Raw genomic sequence first — 23467 nt, 5'->3', positions numbered from 1 at the left:
AAATAACAAAGAATAACTCTGTGAAATCTTCACAGTTAAGTTTTGTGCGGTTCGCAATGTTGGCCGCGACATTGTTTTTTACTTTGAGACATTAGCAACTTCAAGAGCCTTTGCCAAAATAACAAAATAGAACTCTGCTGAATCTACACGGCTAAAGTTTGGGGGTTGACAGTGTTCACAACCACATTGATTTAAACCTTGTAATGTTAGCAACTTTGAGGACCTTTGTCAAAATAACAAAGAATAACTCTGCGAAATTTTCACAGTTAAGTTTTGTGCGGTTCGCAATGTTGGCCGCCACATTGTTTTTTACTTTGTGACATTACCAATTTTAAGCGCCTTTGTCAAAATAACAAAATAGAACTCTGCGGAATCTACACGGATAAAGTTTGAGGGTTGACAGTGTTCACAACCACATTGATTTAAACCTTGTAATGTTAGCAACTTTGAGGACCCTTGTCAAAATAACAAAGAATAACTCTGTGAAATCTTCACAGTTAAGTTTTGTGCGGTTCGCAATGTTGGCCGCGACATTGTTTTTTACTTTGAGACATTAGCAACTTCAAGAGCCTTTGCCAAAATAACAAAATAGAACTCTGCTGAATCTACACGGCTAAAGTTTGGGGGTTGACAGTGTTCACAACCACATTGATTTAAACCTTGTAATGTTAGCAACTTTGAGGACCTTTGTCAAAATAACAAAGAATAACTCTGCGAAATTTTCACAGTTAAGTTTTGTGCGGTTCGCAATGTTGGCCGCCACATTGTTTTTTACTTTGTGACATTACCAATTTTAAGCGCCTTTGTCAAAATAACAAAATAGAACTCTGCGGAATCTACACGGATAAAGTTTGAGGGTTGACAGTGTTCACAACCACATTGATTTAAACCTTGTAATGTTAGCAACTTTGAGGACCTTTGTCAAAATAACAAAGAATAACTCTGCGAAATCTTCACAGTTAAGTTTTGTGCGGTTCGCAATGTTGGCCGCCACATTGTTTTTTACTTTGTGATATTAGCAACTTCAAGAGCTTTTGTCAAAATAACAAAATAGAACTCTGCGGAATCTACACGGCTAAAGTTTGGAGGTTGACAGTGTTCACAACCACATTGATTAATACCTTGTGATTTTAGCAACTTTGAGAGAGCCTTTGTCAAAATCACAAAAGAGAACTCTTAACTACAAATTTTAAGTTGATTTACAATGTTTGCAGGTGTTACAAGGGTAAATAATCCAATAATAGGTTTTTGTTTTAACCTTTTCACCGCCAAAGACGGAAAATCACGTCAGCGGAAAGTCGTACCACTGACGCCACGACATTTGCTCCTATTAGAAAACCATACATTTGGTTTATTGCTTGGCGTCTGGTCTGAGTCACGTCGAATTACTTCGCTGCTTGGCGTTGAAACGGTTAAGACATATTAAATATACTAGCTGTTGCCCGCGACTTCGTACGCGTGGATTTGTATGTTGGTGGTTATATATTTTAAATGAGCATAGAACATTATGCAGCAAAAGATATCAGTAGGGACGGTAAATCATTTGTTAATAATTATACAGCGCATGAAATTTGTCTTTCACAAAGTACAAAGTTTCAAGCCCCTAGCTGAAAAAAATTGTTCGCGATATAAACCCTCTCAACACTCAGATTTTCAAGTCCACTATTTAAAAAAAATGTTCGCTCCCACTGCAAACTTTATTAATACAAACTTTTCAAACACGGTGCAATCAGTTTTCGTCTATTTTAATATAATGCCCTTTTACCAAGTTTCATGTTCCTAGCTAAAACGAAAACTTGTACTACATATAAACTTATATACATCCCCTTTTTAACACCCTTAAGGGTAGAATTATTAAGAACGTTGAAATAACCTTTTTTGTAATATTATACAATGCCTTTCTGAGAAATTTCAATAAGCATTTGTAATGAATTCAAACTTTCAACCCCTTTTTAACTCTTTTAAGGGATGAATATTTAAAAACGCTTAAATTACTTTTCTTGTATTCTAATAATATGCCTTCATACAAAGACTTCTTAGTCCTGTACTCAAAAAAAGGTTTGATCTCCATACAAACTATCAAATAGGGCTTACAAGTTACAAGGGAAGCTTACAAGTTTCCACACATTTTTTTTTTTCGTGGTTGGGTAGATAATGTGTTTGTGTTCCAAAAATTGGTAATTTCTAGAAAAAGGCTTCGTTTTTGGGACATGGTGTTGTATAACTTTTTAATGTGGAATTTAACAAGCTTTCGTTTCGCTATACACAGTATTCACATTAAACCCAGATATTCCGAGAAAAAAAGAAAAACCAAAAAAGACTTATACTTTTCAAGATGGCGTTTGATCCCCGTGGACCCGAAGCTCCAATTTTATGACACGCAAACAGGGATCCCTGAAATTGTAGGTGTCAAATTTCATTACTGTCACTATTATTTAAACCCCATTTAAGACCTAAAATCTGTTTTTGTAGTCACATTTTTAAGTTTTACACATTTTTCCTCCACTTATTTTAGTAAATTTGTATTGCATAGCACTCGTGTACTAATTATGGATCTACTGATGTCTATTTGATTGAAATCCACTCAATAGTTTAGGCGCTAGAAGTAAAAATATGATTTACTATTCGGCGGCTATTCAAGGCGGCTGTATTAATTTTGTCTGAGTCGTAGCACGGTACGCTTATCACCATGCCTGTCACGTTCTAACAAGTATGTGAGTGCGAAAGTGACGGACTTAGTGATAGGGGAAACCATGCTGCGCGGGCTCTAGATTTAGCGACAGCGTCAGTGACAACGTCATGCTCGCGGCCCGCCAGCGCCGCGCTCACAACCCGCCCGCACCGATCTCTCTAGATAAGCAATTATTACCTAAAATAGTTTTTAATCTAACTGCTCTTTGAATCTGTCAAATGCTCACACATAATAAATTATAACCTTCTGTACGTACTACGTGCTGCCCGCACAGCATGGTTTCCCCTATCACTAAGTCCGTCACTTTCGCACTCACATACTTGTTAGAACGTGACAGGCATGGTGATAAGCGTACCGTGCTATGACTCCACTCTCCAGGTTTGCAGTTTTTTATAAGGAACAACGTACTTAATTATTATTATTTGTACTTAGTACCTACTTACTAATGCCTTTACCCTAAAAACGGAATTCTAAGAAAGGTATTTGATTGCTCAAGTCGCAATGTTAGAATTGCGGAATTTACAAGGGAAAAATTTCTCAAGTTAATAATTTCACAACTTTTACATTGCGAAATAATATAAGCATTGCTAGAAACACAATGTTAACTTTGTTAAAATAGTGATGTTGACTAGTCCTTTGCAAAATTGACAAAAGAATCGTTCATTTCGCTGGCAACATTCGTACGGTTAGGATGCGTGACAAATCGCTAACAACGGAACGTATTTATTTAGTGATTATTATTGTCTTTTCAAACAACGAACCGTTCACGTTGTTAAAAATATAAGGAAATAGTTTCTTTAAAGTTAAGACAGTTATAGGTAAATAGTAAATATAAAGGATGGACGACTTAAGTGTGTTTCTGTTCAACTGTGATTTGATACACCTTTTTGGATCGCTAAACGGTAAGTTATAATTTGTATTTACATAGTTCTAACTAGTTACTATTGTAGTTAATGTAATGTGACTGTCGTTGCTAATCGATATTTGTTTCATCCTAATAAACTATTCGAAGTCGAAGATTTCTTAAATCGAATTTAAAACAATTATTTTTAGGTTATTTTTGAATTGCAATGTTGGACCATTTTTTTTTACACGACTGCCCAAATAAAGCAATGTATTGTTGTAGACATTATAGCTCCATCGAAATGGCCATTTACTTCTTATTTTTCTTGAAATCATGGAAAATACACGTTGCAATGAAATTATGGCACTTTGAAGCCCCATGGACAAATATATCTGCAAAAATATTGCCGGCATTGTTACCGCCATGACAGTGCAGTGTAGTGGGTTAAATTTATGCAATATGCAGTACTTATTATTTATCTCTATGCTTATAGATCAGGGCGCGGATCTCGATTTTTTATTGAACGCAAACGACCATGAGTTGTCGTTATTGGTCCCGGCAGCAGTTCAAAAAGGGAAACTGCGTATGGCGTTAGACCGTGAGAGAGAACGCGTGAGCAGTTTCATTTTTTCGTATACCTACTTGATTCAAAATTTAGATGTTTTCATTACTTTGAATCAATTTTTAACCGACTTCAAAAAAGGAGGAGGTTATCAATTCGACCGTTTTTTTTTTTGTATGTATGTTACGTCATAACTCCGTCATTGGTGAACCGATTTGGAAAATTGTTTTTTTTGTTTGAATGTGTATAGTCCCAAGTTGGTCCCGTTTTTGTCAAAACCCAGTTTTGATGATGGGATCCATGAGGAATCCAGGGAAAAATTCTTGAATCTTATAGGCATACATATAGCGATTTTTGTATTTTCATTAATGAATCTAGTATTCACGTTCAGAAAAACTGACATTTAATGAAGTGGAACTGCTGATGATGATCAAAACGAAACTCTTTAACGATGCATAGTTCACTTTGACGATTTGTCCTCTTCGTTATGTTTACTAAGCCAGTAAGATTTATAAAGAATTTTTTATCAAGGTTAAGTCTGATGATGGAGATACAGCGACTTTTGTATTTTCATCAATAAACTAAGCATTAACAATTAAATAGTGCCATTTGATAAATAAATAAAAATAAATAAAATAATGTGAATGGGCATTATGGTTAAATTAATCACTCCTAATTTTATTTTATAGAGAGGAGTTACAAAAGATCCGAGGGATGTAGATGTACAGCAAGTTATAGCTCCAATTAAAAAGCAAGACTCCTTTGTGATTCCATCAAGTAGCCAAAAATCTAGTACATCCTCTGTTGTTACAACATCAACTGAATTATTGGTAATTATAATAATATTTATCTTTACTCTGTATTTAAGGTGGATCATGTTTTTGTTATGCAGAGGGAGTCAACTGTCTGTTCAATCCCCGGTCAGGGCAAATATTTGTGTGATAAACACGAGTATTTGTTCCTGAGTCTTAGGTGTTTTCTATGTATTAAACTATATAAGTATTTATATCGTCACTAGTACCCATATTACAAGTAGGCCAGGAAATAAATACATTTCACAGAATAATTATATTAAGGTACATTATTATTTTGGGTCAAATTATTTCAACTTATTTTAATACGAATTACTCCGACTAATTTATAATACATTTAATTATAATCATATATTTTTAGGGTTCCGTACCCAAAGGGTAAAAACGGGACCCTATTACTAAGACTCCGCTGTCCGTCTGTCTGTCTGTCACTAGGCTGTATCTCATGAACCGTGATAGCCAGACAGTTGTCATTTTCACAGATGATGTATTTCTGTTGCCGCTATAACAACAAATACTATAAAGTACGGAACCCTCGGTGCTCGAGTCCGACTCGCAATTGGCCGGTTTTTTACTATCCAAAAGATTAAAAGTGTAAGCTATTTCTATCATATGTAGTCAATATGAATGTTTTGTTTTTAAGTCTAAAATAAATAAATAACGTTTAGTTTGGGACTAGGTTGATTTTCTGAATAAGATTGTCTCCAAATATTTATTTTATGTATTTATTTTATGTAAATATTATGATTGTGCCCAAATAGTAAATACCCACATGACGTGACTTCTAGTTCTTTAGTAACTTAGTGCTTACTTGATTTTCAGGAATGGGACATCAATTGTGACGATTTACAGTTTATAGATGCAAGCAAACTCATAGGGGCTATAACTGGCGGAAATCTTAAACAAATTTTAGAGACATCCAGTATTGGGAAACCTCTAATCAATAAAAAGGTATTATCGTCTAGTGACCGAAAGATACTGACGGCCCTTATTGTTGAGGCTGAGGTGCGGAAATTGAAAGAAAACACTGACCCAATACGAAAAGAAACCTGGGATACGTGGACATCAGAAATTATAAAGCTTTTCCCAGGTGAAACAAAGGGGGTATATTATAATCCTTTTCGTCTTGTTGATGGAAAAGCTATCCAGGCCAGTGGCCTGATAGTGAACCGATTAATAACAGTACGCAGAAAATTAAATGCAGAAATCCGCAGCCGCAGCAGAAGTCGTAACAGCAGTAATAGCGACAAGAGCAGCGACAGCAGCGGAGACCAAAACAAGAGAAAAAAATCTGCTGTCAAATCTTCTAATGCACGGGTTAGACCTTTTCCTGACACCTTTCAAACAATAAGTACCAATCAAGACTCTGAAAAAGATACCGTGCAGTGGTTGAAGCACTCTTCTTCACCGAGAGAATTGGTAGAAACAAAATGGAACAGTTGTCTACATGAACGCATGGCTGCACTGCAAGAAGGCGACCATGTTAGTTATTTGAGCATCTTCCCAGCACTGCAATGTCCTTGGGGCTATGAATTGGTGAGTCAATGATAATACTAATCAATCAAGTGTCTTCATGCCAGACTTCATGACATCACCAGGCAGAAGTCATCAATTTGTGTTAAGTTATTTTTATACCCAACTGCAGAAAGGAGGTTAAGTTTTTCAAGCGTATGTATGTATGTATCTTTAATTATTTGGCACGCTCTACTGCCTAAACCATTTAGCGGAGTTTAACATATGAGGTGTCATTACATTTGTCTCAGTTTTGCGAGTAAATCCATACTAATATTATAAATGCGAAAGTGTGTCTATTTGTGGCGGGTGGAGTCGCGGGCTAGTAGATTATAGGTATATTATTATTATGCAGTCGGGTTATTGATTTTCATTTTAAATACTCATATATACACTAGCAACATTTCTCGTTGTATGATTATGAATGATGATTGATGACTAGCAACATTTTTGATTTTGTGAAAGAGCTTTTAAGCTCTACTTGAATAACAAATGTTTGATTTCTGTTTATTTTCAGCTGGCCAGTGACTTTGACAAAATATACCCTGAAATAGAAGGAAAGTTCGACGAAAATTTCCCGGTAGTGAAAGGTCGCCTGCTATCATTACTAGATGAGAAGGCTCAACAGCTAACACGACCTGACACTTCTATTCAAACTGTTTTGGATCTTGCAACTTGTAAGTTATATTATCGTTTTTTTGTCAAATAGTGTCTTTATTGCCTCTATATGTAAATACAGTATGTACAGTGAGCTTCGAAATTGCATACACTGTACATACTAGGGTGGCTCTAAAAAACCTTTTGTTTTATTTTGTTACACTCATTATGCTGAAAAAATATTCCCAATTTTGTAACTTTAACTACAAGAGGATGCGTATTTATTATTTAGATTTTTATTTATGTATCTGTTTACACACCATTTGAACATTTGATTTATAAGTTTTGAAGTAAAAAAAAACAATTTCATTTCTATTTTTTGTAATTTTTCAAAAGGTAGATTTTTTAAATTCACCTAAAAATTCATAAAAATTTGAAATAAAAATGGTTTTTTACTTAATAACTTATAAATCACATTTTCAAATGATGTGAATAAAAATTGTAGTTGAGATAAAGTTGAACCACCCTGGTACATACGTTTTATTTGTTCAGCCATATAGATTATATAGAAGTAAGTACCTAAGCATAACGTTCAAGTTCTTGCAAGGGGCTCGAGTTTGTTAATATTCTTACTCCCGGAGTAACACAGAATCACACTTGCGAAGAAAAAACTAAATTTTATGCGAAAAAATTCTTAAATACGGTGACATTTCAAACATTCGTCCGCCATTTGTGATTTTTTGACAAGATAGGCATCTAAGGCACATACCCATCCGGCATTCAGCCACGATTGAAAATTGTGTAAGAATATTATTTTGAACAGCTATTAAATTAATTAACCGAAATATCTAATTATAAACGTCAGTATTTTAAAAGTAAAACTCATGTATACCTACTTGGTTCATATTAAGTAGTAATAGTAGTAGTTATGACATAATAAAAAAAAAGCTGTAACTCCCTAGAGAGTTACACCTTTTTTTCACAATCCATAACTCCTGCGGGAACAATATAGGCCTTTGTCCTTTAGTACACCTGCATGATATTAGATCTTTTTCGAGCAAGTGTGATGAAAATAACATATTATATACAGGGTAGATTTTTTTAACGACACCTGTAGGCCGAGCACATGATTGACGCGACAGTATCTCGCCGCGAGATAGACTACCCGTCTTTTACTAACTGTATGAATTTAAAGGGGACGGGTAGTCTATGTCACGGCGAGATACTCTCGCGCCAATCATGTGCTAGCCCGGCTGGAAGTGAAGTAGGTACTATAGATAGAGGAGATGACGAATTTTACTCAATAGAAACTTTACCTTAAGTAATCGTTAACCATACTAAGTATTAATTATTTTTGCAGCGGGGGAGGAACAAGCGAATGTTGCGACTTTTCTGGCAGTTCCCCTGTTGCTGAAACAAATGCACACTGTTCCCGTGAAAGGAGTCAGAAAACCCTGGAACCCGTCTAGATTAGAAGTAAGCAACGCGTTTTTAAGCTTGGTGCCATCTACATCGGACCTTCAAAGCCACTTCAGTGAACGGAAGGCCACATTGCAGGAAAAAAAATTGCCTGTTCTTCCATATTTGGTTGCTGTTGGGGCTTGCTGGCAGGATGTTACGCAGTATGATTTAATAATCTCTGAAGACATCAGGTACACGTTTCCCAGCATTTGTAAAGCTGTTTCAAATACTTTTAAGATTCTATGGGCATTAGACTTACCATATTCAAAAGATTGTGCCCCAGTCTGGATGTTTATCCAAAGAAGTATATATGTAATGAAGAGCAAGTTTGACACTGAAGGCACTCCTATGCTAGATTTGCTTGCTTCTGTTTCTAACAGGCACGATGGTGCTGTGTGCAATATGTAAAAGGTCTTTTGTCCAAATGAAGCAATTTAAAACCCATTTTACATTTTATCATCCAGGTAAATGTTATATTTGTCCAAACATGGATTGTGGGAGAACTTATCAACTCTACAATTCATTTAGGCGTCATTATTTGAAAGAACATTCAGATTCTTCTATGTTACAACAGGCTTCAAGTGTACAGGATTTTGCTATTGGACAAGAGACCTCTCCCGTGAATAATGATCCATTACATAATGTGTGTAGCGCAACCGAGTTTCAAATTAAAGAAAATAATAGTACTATACAGAGTGATAGCAAACACAACACACCGCCGCTAAGCGACAGTTTAGGTCAACTTTTCTCATCCCTGTATAGTAATCCCCATTTGCCGAACAATGTGCTAGATACAGTTTATAGCGGTATTCACAACATGTTCACTATGTCAATCAGACCTCTGTTACCAGTAACTTCTAGCTCTGCCGTAGCAAAACTGACAACCGATCTAGAGATGTTTAGTTCAACTTATAAACGACATCAGTTCTTTGAAAGTAAGGGTACTTTAGTTAATCCTGAGCCTTATACTGTAGGGCGACGATTTGATTACGTAAAAAAAAAAGGTAAAACTTATTACCAAGCAGTAGAGTGCATAGCCCATAAAATACCTATTAGAGATGTGTTGCACAAATTTTTTTCGTTGCCTAACATACTTCATGAGACCATCGATGCTATGAAAAAACTGATGGCTCATGACACGTCAAACAGTATAGAGCATTATATGCATGGTTCATTTTGGAGACAGAAAAATCATGGAGATAAGATAGTCATGCCCATATTTTTGCAAATTGACGATTTCGAGACTTTGAACCCTTTGGGTAGTCATAGTGGTGTGCACAAACTAGGAGCCGCATACATTTCTCTTCCTTGCCTGCCGTACTATTGTGCCTCTCTGTTAGGTAACATATTTTTAGTCTTACTCTATCATTCCACTGACAGAGTGGAATTTGGGAATCGTATAATATTTCAGCCCCTGATTGACCAGTTTAATGATTTATTTAAGCATGGAATAGTTTTTGATTTGCCAGATTTCAAGGGCACAATTTACTTTGAGTTGTCATTAATTTTAGGAGATAATTTAGGCTTGCATAGTGTTTTAGGATTTGTTGAGAGTTTTTCAAGCAATTTTCCTTGCAGAACATGCAAAGTAGAGAAAAAAGTCATGGCTAATCAGGTTTATGAAGATGAATCTCTCTTAAGGACCGAGTCAAATTACCAGGATGATTTAAAAACGAATAATTCATCTCTGACAGGCGTCAAAGAAAAATGTATATGGCTCGACATAGAAAATTTTAATTTATTTTCGCAAATGGGTTTTGATGTAATGCATGACATGCACGAAGGCTGTGCCAAATACGTCATGTGCTCTTTACTTGTGGTTTTTGTAGACAAAATGAAATATCTTACAATTGATATTGTTAATAACAAAATTTCCTCATTTCAATACGGTCCCGATAAAAAAGATAAGCCCGTCACGCTGGCCATGTCCAATTTACGAAAAGGCAATATACGTTTAAATGCTGCCGAAATGAGCACATTTTGCAAGTATTTTGGTGTAATGTTTGGTGATTTCATTCCAAGACATAATAAATATTGGCAACTGTATATTCAATTAATGACTGTTTTAGATTTTATTATGTCACCCCGTTTTGTATCTGAGCAAATAGACTATTTTAAGTATATGATCGCTGACTTTTGCGAAATGTACATCACACTGTTTAACCAAAGTCTTAAGCCTAAATTTCACAATTTACTGCACTATCATTCGGCAATGTTACGTTTTGGTCCCTTGAGATTTCTGTCTTCAATGCGCTACGAAGCTAAACATCGCTTCAACAAGTTAGCTGCAAAATCAACAAATAACCGAATTAACATGACACTGACAGTAGCTCGAAAGCATCAGTTGATGTTAAATGACATATTCTTGAAAGAAACTATTCGTTCGCCTCTTTCGTTTGGGGGCCAAGCAGAAGTACCAGTTAGTGAATGTAAACAGATTTTAGATCAAATGCAATGGTCAGATATTACAAAATTATATAAAGTGAGTTGGGCGGCAAAGTGTTCCGAGCGCTACCAAGTAAATTCTGTAATAGTTACTGCTATTAATGAAGAAAACATTTATTTTTCCAAAATTGATGACATATATGTTGATGGAGTGTCTAAGATTAGTTTCAAGGCTAAGCCTTTACAAACAATTGGTTTTGATAATCATTACCATGCTTATAATGTACTGGACTCATTACAATCATCACACATATACATTGATCAAGACACCATGCAGTATCCGTTTTTGTGCAACTGTGTAGTCATTGGGCATAACATTAATCTTCCTGAGTATCATATCGTACTCAGTAAACCGATTTAATTAACCCAACTAGAGTAAGATTTAATAATTTGTAGTAATAGTAAGTATGATTACAATTACTTATGCAGGTATAATGCATACCCTAACTCAGTTTAGTAAATTAAGTTCAAAAGGGCCGTGGAACATTACAGTGTTAACAATTCCTATTTTAAACATATTTTTGTTCGTATTTTATTTTACAGGAAGTAATCAAATGTTATATTACGGTAAATATGTAATGATTATTGATGGGAATAGCCCTCATTATGAAAACAGTTTTGTTCATGCAGTGATAATATGCTAATAACCCAAAAAAAAATAAAAAATCTGCGGATATAATTCGTGGTTTGGAAAATCCCCCCCCCTACACCCTCGAGGACTTTTAGTATGTTTATCTGGACACCACAAGGTATAAATAACTATACCAATTTTCAAAACAACACGAATTATTTCTGCTGATTGATATTTTCGGCTTAATTTGACGTGGCTATAAGTTTAGTTTCTATTTAAACGATATGTAACTACAGTTGTGGCCCTAAGCGCCACTTGCACCATCCTACTAACTAATGAGGGGTTAACCGGTTAACCCCTCATTAGTTAGTAGGATGGTGCAAGTGGCGCTAGATTGTTGTGTTAGGAAACACCTTGCATGTAAGTAGTGACCTGATGTATGAATAGCGTTGTCACTATAATATTGACAGTAAGGTACAGAACTGCACGGGGTGGGTCACGTTATACTGTTGTTGGTTATTACCAGTACTTAGGTTAGGTTAGGTTAGGTTAACAGCAGGTAGATATATCGTCGGGTGATAAGCAAAAGTCACTAAGTACCACCACAAGTTCATAGCCATAGTGAACCGTAATATTATGCGAATAAGGTTGATTTTTGTTTAATTATTTTTCAGTAGTTAGTGAGTTTTGCTTGTTACCTGACGGTATGCTAATTATTATTATTTGTTCACATTTAGCGGGTTCGATTCCCGGATCAGCCAGGCGATTTTTCTTAATTATTTGCAATTCGTATTGTTTTGAAATAAAAATGAAAGGAAGCTATTTTTACTTCTACTCGTCAAATATATGGTCATACTTCTAATCCATTCGCATCCATTTAACTTTGAAATAGTAGGTACAGTCAGCTTCAAATAGCCAGCCAAAGTCGCCAAATATGTCGCAACACACCTTTCTTGCCATGGGAATAAGGTTGTGTTTCGATATATTTGGCGAGTTGTCACCAAATATTTGACGAGTGGAAGTAAAAATAGCTTCATTTCTATATTTATTTAAAAACAATACGAACTACATTCAAAGAATTTGAAAAAAGTCGCCTGGCTGATCCGGGAATCGAACCCGCTTTTTTAGTACTTCTAAAGCGGGTTCGATTCCCGGATCCCGCTGACGGTACTTCTGTATAGTGGCTAGAGGGTAAATAGTATTTAAATAGGTATTTTAGTGTTGAATAATAATCACTTTTATATTCGACTCCGTATATTAAAATAACCAGTTAACTGTACAATGGTTCAGGCGGGACTGGCGTCCCGTTGATCCGTTCCTACGGATATGGGTTTTGGCTAATCAGATCAAATCGCGGTGCACGCGCGCTTGAATATGAGCTGACATAGCTTAACTGTTACTATACCGCTAAATGTGAAAAACAAAAAAAACCTTTCAATTTTACTGTACCGATCGAAAGGCTCAATCAAAGGGTTCTTCAAAATAACATAGCATCTTAAATAAATGTATGTAATTAAGCCTTCCGATCGGTACAGTAAATTGCAGGTCTTTCTTTCATTTAGCGGGTTCAATTCCCATTTTCGAAACACCGAGTGTTTGTTTTTGATTTACATATTAGTAAATAGTTGATTTTTCACTGGAAACTTTTAGTTTCCCATTATTATCTACATTATTTGTATTTTAGTGGGCAACATTTTTTTCTATTCTTACGGACCTGCAAACGTTTTTTAATAATAAAAGTTAGTTTTATAAATATTGTTGTATTTTTTCAGGTAGCTATTGTCGTTCGCGACTTTTGGCATTGCTAGTTCTGCAATGTTGAACGTAAACATTGCTATCCCCGCGATATTCCACTGCGGAGCTAGCAACGTCAGCATTGCTATCCCCGCAATATTCCACTGCGGAGCTAGCAACGTCTGAATTGCTATCCCCGCAATATTCCACTGCGGAGCTAGCAACGTCAGCATTGCTATCCCCGCAATATTCCACTGCGGAGCTAGCAACGTCAGCATTGCTATCCCCGCAATATTCCACTGCGGAGCTAGCAACGTTAGCATTGCTATCCCCGCAAAATTCCTCTGCGGAGCTAGCAACGTCAGCATTGCTATCCCCGCAATATTCCTCTGTGGAGCTAGCAATGTCAGCATTGCTATCCCCGCAATATTCCTCTGCGGAGCTAGCAACGTCAGCATTGCTATCCCCGCAATATTCCTCTGCGGAGCTAGCAATGTCAGCATTGCTATCCCCGCAATATTCCTCTGCGGAGCTAGCAATGTCAGCATTGCTATCCCCGCAATATTCCACTGCGGAACTAGCAACGTCAGCATTGCTATCCCCGAAATATTCCTCTGCGGAGCTAGCAACGTCAGCATTGCTATCCCCGCAATATTCCACTGCGGAACTAGCAACGTCAGCATTGCTATCCCCGCAATATTCCACTGCGGAGCTAGCAAAGTCAGTATTGCTATCCCCGCAATATTCCACTGCGGAGCTAGCAACGTCAGCATTGCTATCCCCGCAATATTCCTCTGCGGAGCTATCAACGTCAGCATTGCTATCCCCGCAATATTTCACTGCGGAACTAGCAACGTCAACATTGCTGTCCCCGCAATATTCTACTGCGGAACTAGCAGCGTCAGAATTGCTATCCCCGCAACATTCCACTGCGGAGTTAGCAACGTCAGTATTGCTATCCCCGCAATATTCCACTGCGGAGTTAGCAACGTCAGCATTGCTATCCCCGCAATATTCCACTGCGGAACTAGCAACGTCAACATTGCTGTCCCCGCAATATTCTACTGCGGAACTAGCAGCGTCAGAATTGCTATCCCCGCAATATTCCACTGCGGAGCTAGCAAAGTCAGTATTGCTATCCCCGCAATATTCCACTGCGGAGTTAGCAACGTCAGTATTGCTATCCCCGCAATATTCCATTGCGGAGTTAGCAACGTCAGCATTGCTATCCCCGCAATATTACACTGCGGAGCTAGCAACGTCAGCATTGCTATAACCACAATATTACACTGCGGAGCTAGCAACATTAACATTGCTATCCCCGCAATATTATTCTGCTGAGCTAACAATATCAACATTGATGACTTCTCTATTCCGTCTTTCAACTTTGCTAAAACTACGACTTCAAAGTAGTTTATATAACGAAGTTCACTTGATAAAACCACAAAATAAAAATTGCTAAAATAGCTATGTTCGGAATAGGCATCAAAGAAAAATTGTTAAAAACTAAATTTGTTAAATTAACAATGTTCATATTGCAATGTAAAGATTTGCTAAATTAGCAATGTTATAAATCACAACTTTTACTATGTATTATTGTCAACGTTACTTCACAATGTCGACATTGCTGAATATTCACAAAGTTAAAATTGCAAAATAGGAGCAGACAGAGTCAAATTGCGAGAAATGTTACGTTGTGAAATTAGCTATATGATTTTTCACAAAGTTGAAATTGCGAAATAGGAGCCGACAGAGTAAAATTGTGAAAAATTCGACTTTGTGAAATTCGCTATGTGCTTTTTCACAAAGTTAACGCTTTCGCTTTGTCATTTACGCAATTTTTTTTCGCAAAATTAAGCTTGCTGCGCCCGCAATTTGACTCTGTCGGCTCCTATTTAGCAACGTTTTTTTGTTATTTTCACAATAGTTTTCTCTGAGTGCATTTTCAATCAAAAGGGTACTTATTGTCGGTTGTCAATAAGGCGCTATTTCTATACAGCTTCAATTTGAAATCAACCTTATTGACAAGCGACAATGTGGTACCTTTTGGTTGAAAATATCACAAATAATTACTCCTATTAAGTATGTAAATATATACCTGGTCACCTCTCTTATAATAATTAATTACAATTAACTTGCATTGTGTCCAGGCTTCGCATCCGTACATAAGAATTGGCCTTATGACCGTTTTGTATATTCGAAGCTTCGTGTTCCTGGTCATTAGCTTGGACACTAACACTTTGTGCAGGGCAGCAGCACCGCGTAGAGCATTCTGGATCCGGACTTGTATCTCGCCCTCTCTCTGGTTGGTATCTGTGACGATGCATCCAAGATACTTGAACCTCTCCACGCCATTGTATGAGGTATCTCCCTGTGAGGTCTTTTCTACGAATCCTTGACGACTGGACAGAAACGGACTTTGGACAGAGTAGCATGGCGGCAGTAAGTAAGTAACTTGCATTGTGTGTACCTATACCTATATGTATGTTTACAGTACATATGGTGCTATTTTTTTCACACTAGTGCGTAAAGAGCACTTTTCGTGCATATGTCGACAGTGTCAAGGGCCATATGTACTGTAAAACGTTGTACTATACACGTGCGAAAAGGTAATTCGCAACTCGTGTCGATTTAAAACACTCCCTGCGGTCGTGTTTTAATTTATCGCCAATCTTCGAATTTTCTCTTTTCCGCACTTGTATCGTAAATAACTATTGTACGGATCAAATTTTGCATGTTAAATTTGACCCACTTCCCGGTTTCCGATGAAGCTGAAAATTTGCATACGTGCGTAAATCGGGTGACAATGTAATATGCAATGCTACTATGGAGCTGATCTGATGCAGACAGGAGGTGGCCATGGGAACTCTGTGATGAAACAACGCAAACTAATTGTGTTAATTTGGAGTTTTAGAATTGTCTCGATGGGTATTAGTTGTCTGTGGAAAGAAAAGTACAGTCTGCGATAAAAGCTTGTAGGTACCAAAAACAATTATTTTGTTAAATAGTATATTACGATACAAGTGCGAAAAATATGAAATTCGCAATGAGTGGCGATAAATTAAAACACGACCGAAGGGAGTGTTTTAAGTCGACACGAGTTGCGAATTACCTATTAGCACATGTATCGTACAACGTTTTATAGTACATATGGCCTTTTGAATTTTCGACATAGTTACGTAATGTGCTAATTATCGCACTAGTGCGGTAAAGTAGCACCATATGTACTGTAAATCTTATTACTCAATTTAGGTGACGACGGTGACGTTGGCTGTGGCTCAACCGTAATATTAAGGACAACTTATTTAATTATTTACCGTATACTCTCTGCTCTGGCGCAACATATTCCAAATTCAAACAGGTTTTTCTGCGGCTATTATTTGTTATGTGGTCAGGTACTCTTTCGAGTCCATATAGGTTGGAGTGTGGAGTGAGGCAGGGAGGGTTGTCCTCGCCCACACTCTTTAACCTGTATATAAATGGGCTGCTCGAGGCGCTGAGCGGAATGTATGTAGGCTGCCATATTGACTCAGTGTGTGTTAATAATATAAGCTATGCAGACGACATGGTTTTGCTCAGCGCGTCGGCTTGCGGACTACGTAAATTACTTCTCGTATGTGAGAACTATGCGACTGCGCATGGCCTTAGGTATAATGTTACCAAAACCCAATACATGGTGTTTGAGCCGAGAGGATACAGGATAGGGGAGGTACCTCCAATACAATTAAATGGCACACCACTGGAGAGGGTGAATGGTTTCAAATACTTAGGCCATATTGTTTCATCTGATATGAAGGATAATATGGATATAGAGCGGGAACGGAGGGCCCTATCTGTGAGGGCTAACATGATCGCACGTAAGTTTGCGCGCTGTACAAAAGCAGTTAAAGTTACATTGTTTAGAGCCTATTGTACATCTTTGTACACGTGCAGCTTATGGGTGTGCTATACGCAGAGAGCCTATGGAGCCCTCCGGGTCCAATATAACAACGCGTTCCGGGTGCTGGTGGGGCTGCCCCGCTTCTGTAGCGCATCTGGGATGTTTGCGATGGCGCGTATGGATTGCTTTTACGCGACCATACGCAAGCGATGCTCATCCCTGGTGCGCCGGGTGCGGGCCAGCCCCAACCCCATCCTGCGCTCTATTGCGGACAGGTTTGACTGTCCATACTTGAGGCACTGCTGTGAGATGCATGTTTCTTGCAGCCCATATTTTGTGTAACTTATTAATTATGTACTAACATTAGGGATAAGAATTAATATTGTAAACTAACAAATTTTATGAGTCATGTTACTTGAAATAAATAAAATTTATTTATTATGTATGGATGGTATAAAAAGTATTCTTTAATTTGTTGACCCCTAGGAAAGTATTGATACTGGATAGGAATGGGATCGATTGGTATAAAAAAAATAGCATGTGAAAAATAAGTTTTCATTTTCATACAAATTGTATTGGAAAAGTTTTCCTACATTTGTGGCTTTTCTAGCAGGTAATTTATTTCGTCCCATACAAGCTTTTGAACCTGGATAGGAAAAGGATCGTTTGGCATCGAAAAAAAAGCTTGCCAAAAATGACCTTTTTCTCACACCCTGTATGTTTTTTGCAAAAACTGTAAACGCCAAACTTCATTAATTTGAAATTGAGGGAAAGTCTTCTAAGACGATTTTCGCGTAGCAGCACGGGATCTGGTAGCTGCCCTGACTGACCCACTAAGAAAACCCACCCTGTATAATTATCACTATTAAGTACTATTAACAGTAACTTAATAGTAAACCGCCTCATTTGCTTGCCAGCAGCGCTTATAAATTATACAAATAAACACAAACATAGAAACAATCACAGCATTGACATTAGAAAAATAAGCAGAAAAATCACTTCCACAATGCACAAACAAAACGCTGAAAACGTCAAACGTCAAATGTCAATGTGACAGCACGGCAGGGTAGGTTATTAAAGCAGGTATTTAAATCAACATCAACTAGATATGTTATATCTACCGCTGCAAAAACTGAAGTGATTTCTTAATGTACCGTTTTAAATATAAAGAAGATTTTGTAAAGAGCATACGTGCGTTAGTTGCATTCTTTGATTATTTAATTGTGGTGCATCATGCCGATAGAAGTGTAAGTATTATTGAGAAATTATCATTTATTTATATAATGGTATAATGTTTTCGTGTTAATATACGCTAAAGTCAACGATAAACAGCAGTACGCATGTAGAATCATCCTTCAATAGTAATAATTATTAAAAAAACGTACTTCCAGAGTATTTATATATACAAAAGGGATATTTCGCGAAACCAGACAGTTTTTATTCTTTTGAGTCCCCAGGGGTTAAATTTGCCATTCCAAAATTCTTGACGTTCAATTTGGATTGTCATTACGGTCGCGGACATTGTCAACGTCAACCTTTTACTCTAGGCTCTAGAGAAACACAAGGCTCATTTTGCATTATAATGTGCTCTAACCGAAGATAATGTAATTTGTTTCAGAAAAATTCAAGAGAGAAGGCTTGGTTCATTCTTGAAACTGAGATGTATGATTAGCCTTTGTTCTTTGAATGCAAAACCCTTGGAAACCATATCAAGTCAACATTTTAATGTCACTGACTTAGCCGAAGTGCAGCTTCAATTTAACTTCAAGAACAAAAACTTTGTTGAATGTTATATTTTAGCACAGAATCATATAAAGGCAAAAAACATTGAAGTAAAAATTAAAGCATCTTGTCAAGAAACCTCTGAACCATTTTACTCAGAATGGATTTGCGACAATCAATGGAAAACAATTGGAATCAGAGAAAATTATGATGTCAATTTAAATTGTGTGTGTACAACCTTGCTGGATATTAATATGTCAGCGAGAAAGGTTGGCCCTTCGCTTCTCCTAAATCTTTACAATGATGTTGATTTTACTGACTTCAGCTTGAGCACATCTGAGGGCAGTGTGGGCATACACAAGGCATGTCTAGCAGCCACCAGCGATGTGTTTCGTGCTATGCTTAGTCACGAATGGAAGGAAAAGGAAGCGGGCCACATTCAGATGGAGGGGGTCACTGTGCAGACCCTTAAATATTTAAAGGACTACATTTACATTAGAAAGCTGCCCGATGATGATCTAAAGCCTTTACTTACACTCGCCTCCTGCTACTTAATTGATGATCTTATAGAAGATTGCGTCTCCAAGTTGGCTCTAAAAAGTAGTTCTGAAGACTGGGACAGTCTTATAGCCTTCGCCGCAAGTAATCAAATAGTTGAACTAACAAGAGCTATTCTGCTTGTGAATCCAACTTATGAGATCAAAAATGAAGTCGACTAGAATGGGCAGAAGAACTTACTTTAATACTTAAATATAACATCTAATAATTTAATAATATAATTTAATTTTTTTTAATAATATAATTTGTAATCTTTTATTCCTTTGAATTTAATATAATAAAAATATCAAATAAAAGTGACTTATTATTAAACCTTGACAAGATTCTGATTGGACCTGATCCATACCCAAAGGGTAAAAACGGGACCCTATTACTAAGACTCCGCTGTCTGTCTCTCTGTCTGTCCGTCTGTCACCAGGCTGTATCTCACGAACCGTGATAGCTAGACAGTTGAAATCTTCACAGATGATGTATTAACAACAAATACTAAAAACAGAATAAAATAAATATTTAAGTAGGGCTCCCATACAACAAACGTGATTTTTTTGCCGTTTTTATAAATGGTATGGAACCCTTCGTGCGCGAGTCCGACTCGCACTTGGCCAGTTTTTTTTCATGCAAATGTTTTATCGTATTCAAAATAGTTTTTCTTGCATCTTTGACAATCTAATTTGGCATTTTTGTGGTAAAATCTCTTCTTGTTTACATCGGTGGCATGCGATGACTTGAATGTCTGTTGTCAGTCTAAACAGTGATAGAACGTAGTGATTATATGCTCTTTGAGTCTAAATCCGTGGTTGTCAGATGTACGTATGTTATGCTGAAATGCCAAATTCTACAATTCGTCATTTAGATTTTCTGTTACTGTCACTTTCCCGAGTCAAATAGGGATTTCTTTTATCTAAGAAATTATCAATCTCCTATAAAAACTGAGTTATATAAAAAAAACCGGCCAAGTGCGAGTCGGACTCGCGCACCGAGGGTTCCGTACTTTTTTAGTATTTGTTGTTATAGCGGCAACAGAAATACATCATCTGTGAAAATTTCAACTGTCTAGCTATCACGGTTCATGAGATACAGCCTGGTGACAGACAGACAGACGGACAGCGGAGTCTTAGGTCTTAGTAATAGGGTCCCGTTTTTACCCTTTGGGTACGGAACGGAACCCTAAAAATCTAAATTTTGACTAAAATTTACATGCGCTAATCACGTTTCAATTCAAGGACCGAGTCGATAATATTTCGCATATTTCTTAAATATAAAGATCATGGGATAGCAATAATACCTGCATATTAACTGAAAAAACTTGGTCCTTAAGACCATACTGTACATATTACGCTAGAGTTCTTTTTACGTTGGACAAATCGTACGATACCATTTAATTAAACCAGTTGTCGCTTTAATCACCTGATGAATTAAAAGTCAAAGTTCAAATAACCGTAAATAGTTCGTTGGAATAGATTTTACAGTTCAAAGAATGTTGGTTTTATTTTAGGCTCAAATGGGGGGTTTAGTTGACACTCTGTAGTCCGTAATTACTCTAATTTTACTCTACCGAGGACAATACCAGCAATGATGGATGGACCCTATTAATAAGACTCCTCTGTCCGTCTGTCTGTCACCGGCTGTATATCATGAACCGCGATAGACAGTTGAAATTTTCACACATGATGTATTTCTGTTGCCGCTATAACAACAAATACCAAAAAGAACGGAACCCTCGGTGGGCGAGTCCGATGCGAGTCAAGTGCAAACTTGTGCGGTTTTTGATATTGCCATTTACACAAAATATTTCTAAGAAAACACGTTACAAACATCACTTGTTTATTCGTTTAACGAAATAATTGACATTACTTACACATTTCCTAGAAAATTGAACCGAAATACGACGCAGTATTCAGATCAGAAACGCTTTTATTCGGTTGCTAAGCAGGCGGCCCCGTTTCTCATCACAACATACCTAACAGGGTCAGTAGAAACTGTAACATATGTTTACATAAATAAAAACGTTAGATCACTTTGCGAATGTATAATGTTTTTGTAATCTTTCACAGTTCAAGGATTGCAAATATGTGCCGGTCTTGATAAGATTCGTTTTCTAACGACCGAGCGAACCAAATTATTTACATACAGTATTAAGTATATTATGGTGCTCATTCCACAGCCGAAGCGTCCGCGGGAGGAAATTCCTCTTAAATCGCACAACGCGACCATTTAGGTTCTAGGGCTAGGGTGTGCTATTTATATAGCAGCAGTCTTTGCCCCGGAGTAAAGTATCGCCTCGCTTTATCGAGCACACCGAGTTTTATGGATGCCAGCTGATAATAGTACTAGGTATAAAAGGTTCACTCTCTAACAAAACGCGCGACAGCCCGCTAGGTGGCGCAAGCGCGAGCAGGCGTCCTTTCCGTAGCGGTGCGCGGCAACGCCGCAACTACTATGGTTAGACACCAAAATTAGTGTGGGCCGCAAGTACTTGTAGCGACGCGAAGAAATCGCGAAGTGAGCCACGCCTGGCGTCAGGCGATTCGTCCGCTCATTTGCCTTCTATATCATATAAAAAAACAAGTATAAGGGTGTTATTCCACCTGCCCAATTTTTGATCAAATGTGCATTGCGTCTCACTCTCTCATTAAGAGTTCCCGGCAAGCTCGGAAGAATTGCACCTTTCCCATCTCATTTTAAAACTACGTGTTGGATTGTAATGAAACTTTGCACATACAATGACATGAGGTATATCTAGGTCTGAAATTAGTATATATGATTTCAGTTTATAAAACATCCATACTATATATTAATATTATAAATGCGAAAGTCTGTCTGTCTGTCTGTGTGTTCCCTCTTCACGCTTAAACCGCTGAATCGATTTAGATGAAATTTGGCATAGAGATAGGTTGAGTCCCTGAGAAGGACATAGGATAGTTAGTATTCAATTTGAGCATATTATGCACACAAATTAGCAGACACTTCATTAATTATCTCAATTCCACCCCGCTTTTTACTTTCTTAAGGGATGATTTTCGGGATAAAAACTATCCTATGTCCTTCTCAGGGACTCAACCTATCTCTATGCCAAATTTCATCTGAATTCTGAATCGATTTAGCGGTTTAAGCGTGAAAAGGGAACACACAGACAGACAGACAGACTTTGGCATTTATAATATTAGTTATACCAAATCGCTTACTCGGTAAACATTATGCATAATTAACAAATACAAGATTCTGACACAAATAACACCACTAACAACAATACTTTAGCTGCTGTTACTGAGTCCACGCAGACGAAGTCGCGGGCAAAAGCTTGTATGAAATAGAGCAAAAACAAGTTTTGTATGAAAAACTTAAATTCGCTGTATTTTTATAACTATGATATCTGAAGCTACATAAACTAATTACAGACATAGATATACCTTATCCTATTGTAAGTACTAAGTTTCAGAGCAATCTCTTTTTTTTATTTATTATAAACTGATCGGCGATTGGCCCTAGTCACACCTGATGGAAAGTGAAGACAGGGCCAAGATGGAGCTCACCGGTTCAGTAACAGCCTATTCACTCTTGTTTTAAAGAGACCGAGGTCATATTGATCAGGGAATACAGATGGCGGGAGCGCATTCCATTCCTTAGCCGTCCGTACCAAAAAGGAGGAGGCAAAACGTTTCGTCCGAACGAATGGAATGTGGACCACGAACGGGTGCATACGCTCCCCGCGCCTGGATGTCCGATGATGGAAAGGGGAAGGTGGGATCAGGTCGTTCAGTTCCTGTGCGCACTCCCCGAAATGTATCCGATAGAACACCGATAGGCAAGCGACTCGACGGCGATGCTCAAGGCTCTGTATCCTTGACTTGACCGATGGATCATCGCCAAAGAGTCTATGAGAGCGGAACGAGCTTGCCGGAGACCCTTAAGCAAAATGTGATTTGATCAAAAATTGGACAGGTCGAATATATCACCCTAAGATGTTACAAGTACGCTAAAACAAAGACAGCAAAATGTATGTAAATACTTTATTACAATTTTCTCCCTCAACTAAAACATATGTAATTTAAGTTCTAGCCATTCTTATATGTATAA

General features: G+C 37.4%; 3 protein-coding genes across 4 annotated transcripts; all 3 read left to right on the top strand.

Moving 5' to 3' along the window:
* Positions 1-725: 725 nt before the first annotated feature.
* On the top strand, positions 726-12577 carry LOC134753304 (uncharacterized). 2 transcript variants are annotated; one of them, XM_063689156.1, is made up of 6 exons: positions 879-3594; positions 4030-4148; positions 4788-4928; positions 5733-6446; positions 6940-7099; positions 8380-12577. In XM_063689156.1, exons 1-6 carry the CDS (start codon positions 3531-3533, stop codon positions 8886-8888), a joined length of 1707 nt encoding a protein of 568 aa, XP_063545226.1. In that variant the 5' UTR covers positions 879-3530; the 3' UTR covers positions 8889-12577. The 2 variants fall into 2 exon arrangements, 1 of the variants encoding a protein (XP_063545226.1); XR_010128811.1 differs by lacking the exons at positions 4030-4148; positions 5733-6446; positions 6940-7099; positions 8380-12577 and having other exon boundaries at positions 726-3594; positions 4788-5700.
* A 4218-nt stretch (positions 12578-16795) lies between these two features.
* Positions 16796-17452, top strand: LOC134753045 (uncharacterized). The gene has a single exon (XM_063688807.1). The coding sequence runs from the start codon at positions 16796-16798 to the stop codon at positions 17450-17452; it is 657 nt and encodes a 218-aa protein (XP_063544877.1).
* An 813-nt stretch (positions 17453-18265) lies between these two features.
* On the top strand, positions 18266-19667 carry LOC134753383 (uncharacterized). The gene is made up of 2 exons (XM_063689268.1): positions 18266-18357; positions 18729-19667. The coding sequence occupies exons 1-2, from the start codon at positions 18344-18346 to the stop codon at positions 19549-19551; spliced, it is 837 nt and encodes a 278-aa protein (XP_063545338.1). The 5' UTR covers positions 18266-18343; the 3' UTR covers positions 19552-19667.
* The last annotated feature ends 3800 nt before the right edge of the window (positions 19668-23467 follow it).

Source organism: Cydia strobilella, chromosome 26, assembly GCF_947568885.1.
Source record: "Cydia strobilella chromosome 26, ilCydStro3.1, whole genome shotgun sequence".
NCBI classification, from domain to species: domain Eukaryota; kingdom Metazoa; phylum Arthropoda; class Insecta; order Lepidoptera; family Tortricidae; genus Cydia; species Cydia strobilella.
Note: the sequence above shows the minus strand (reverse complement) of the source record. Positions and strands in the feature narration are given on the sequence as shown.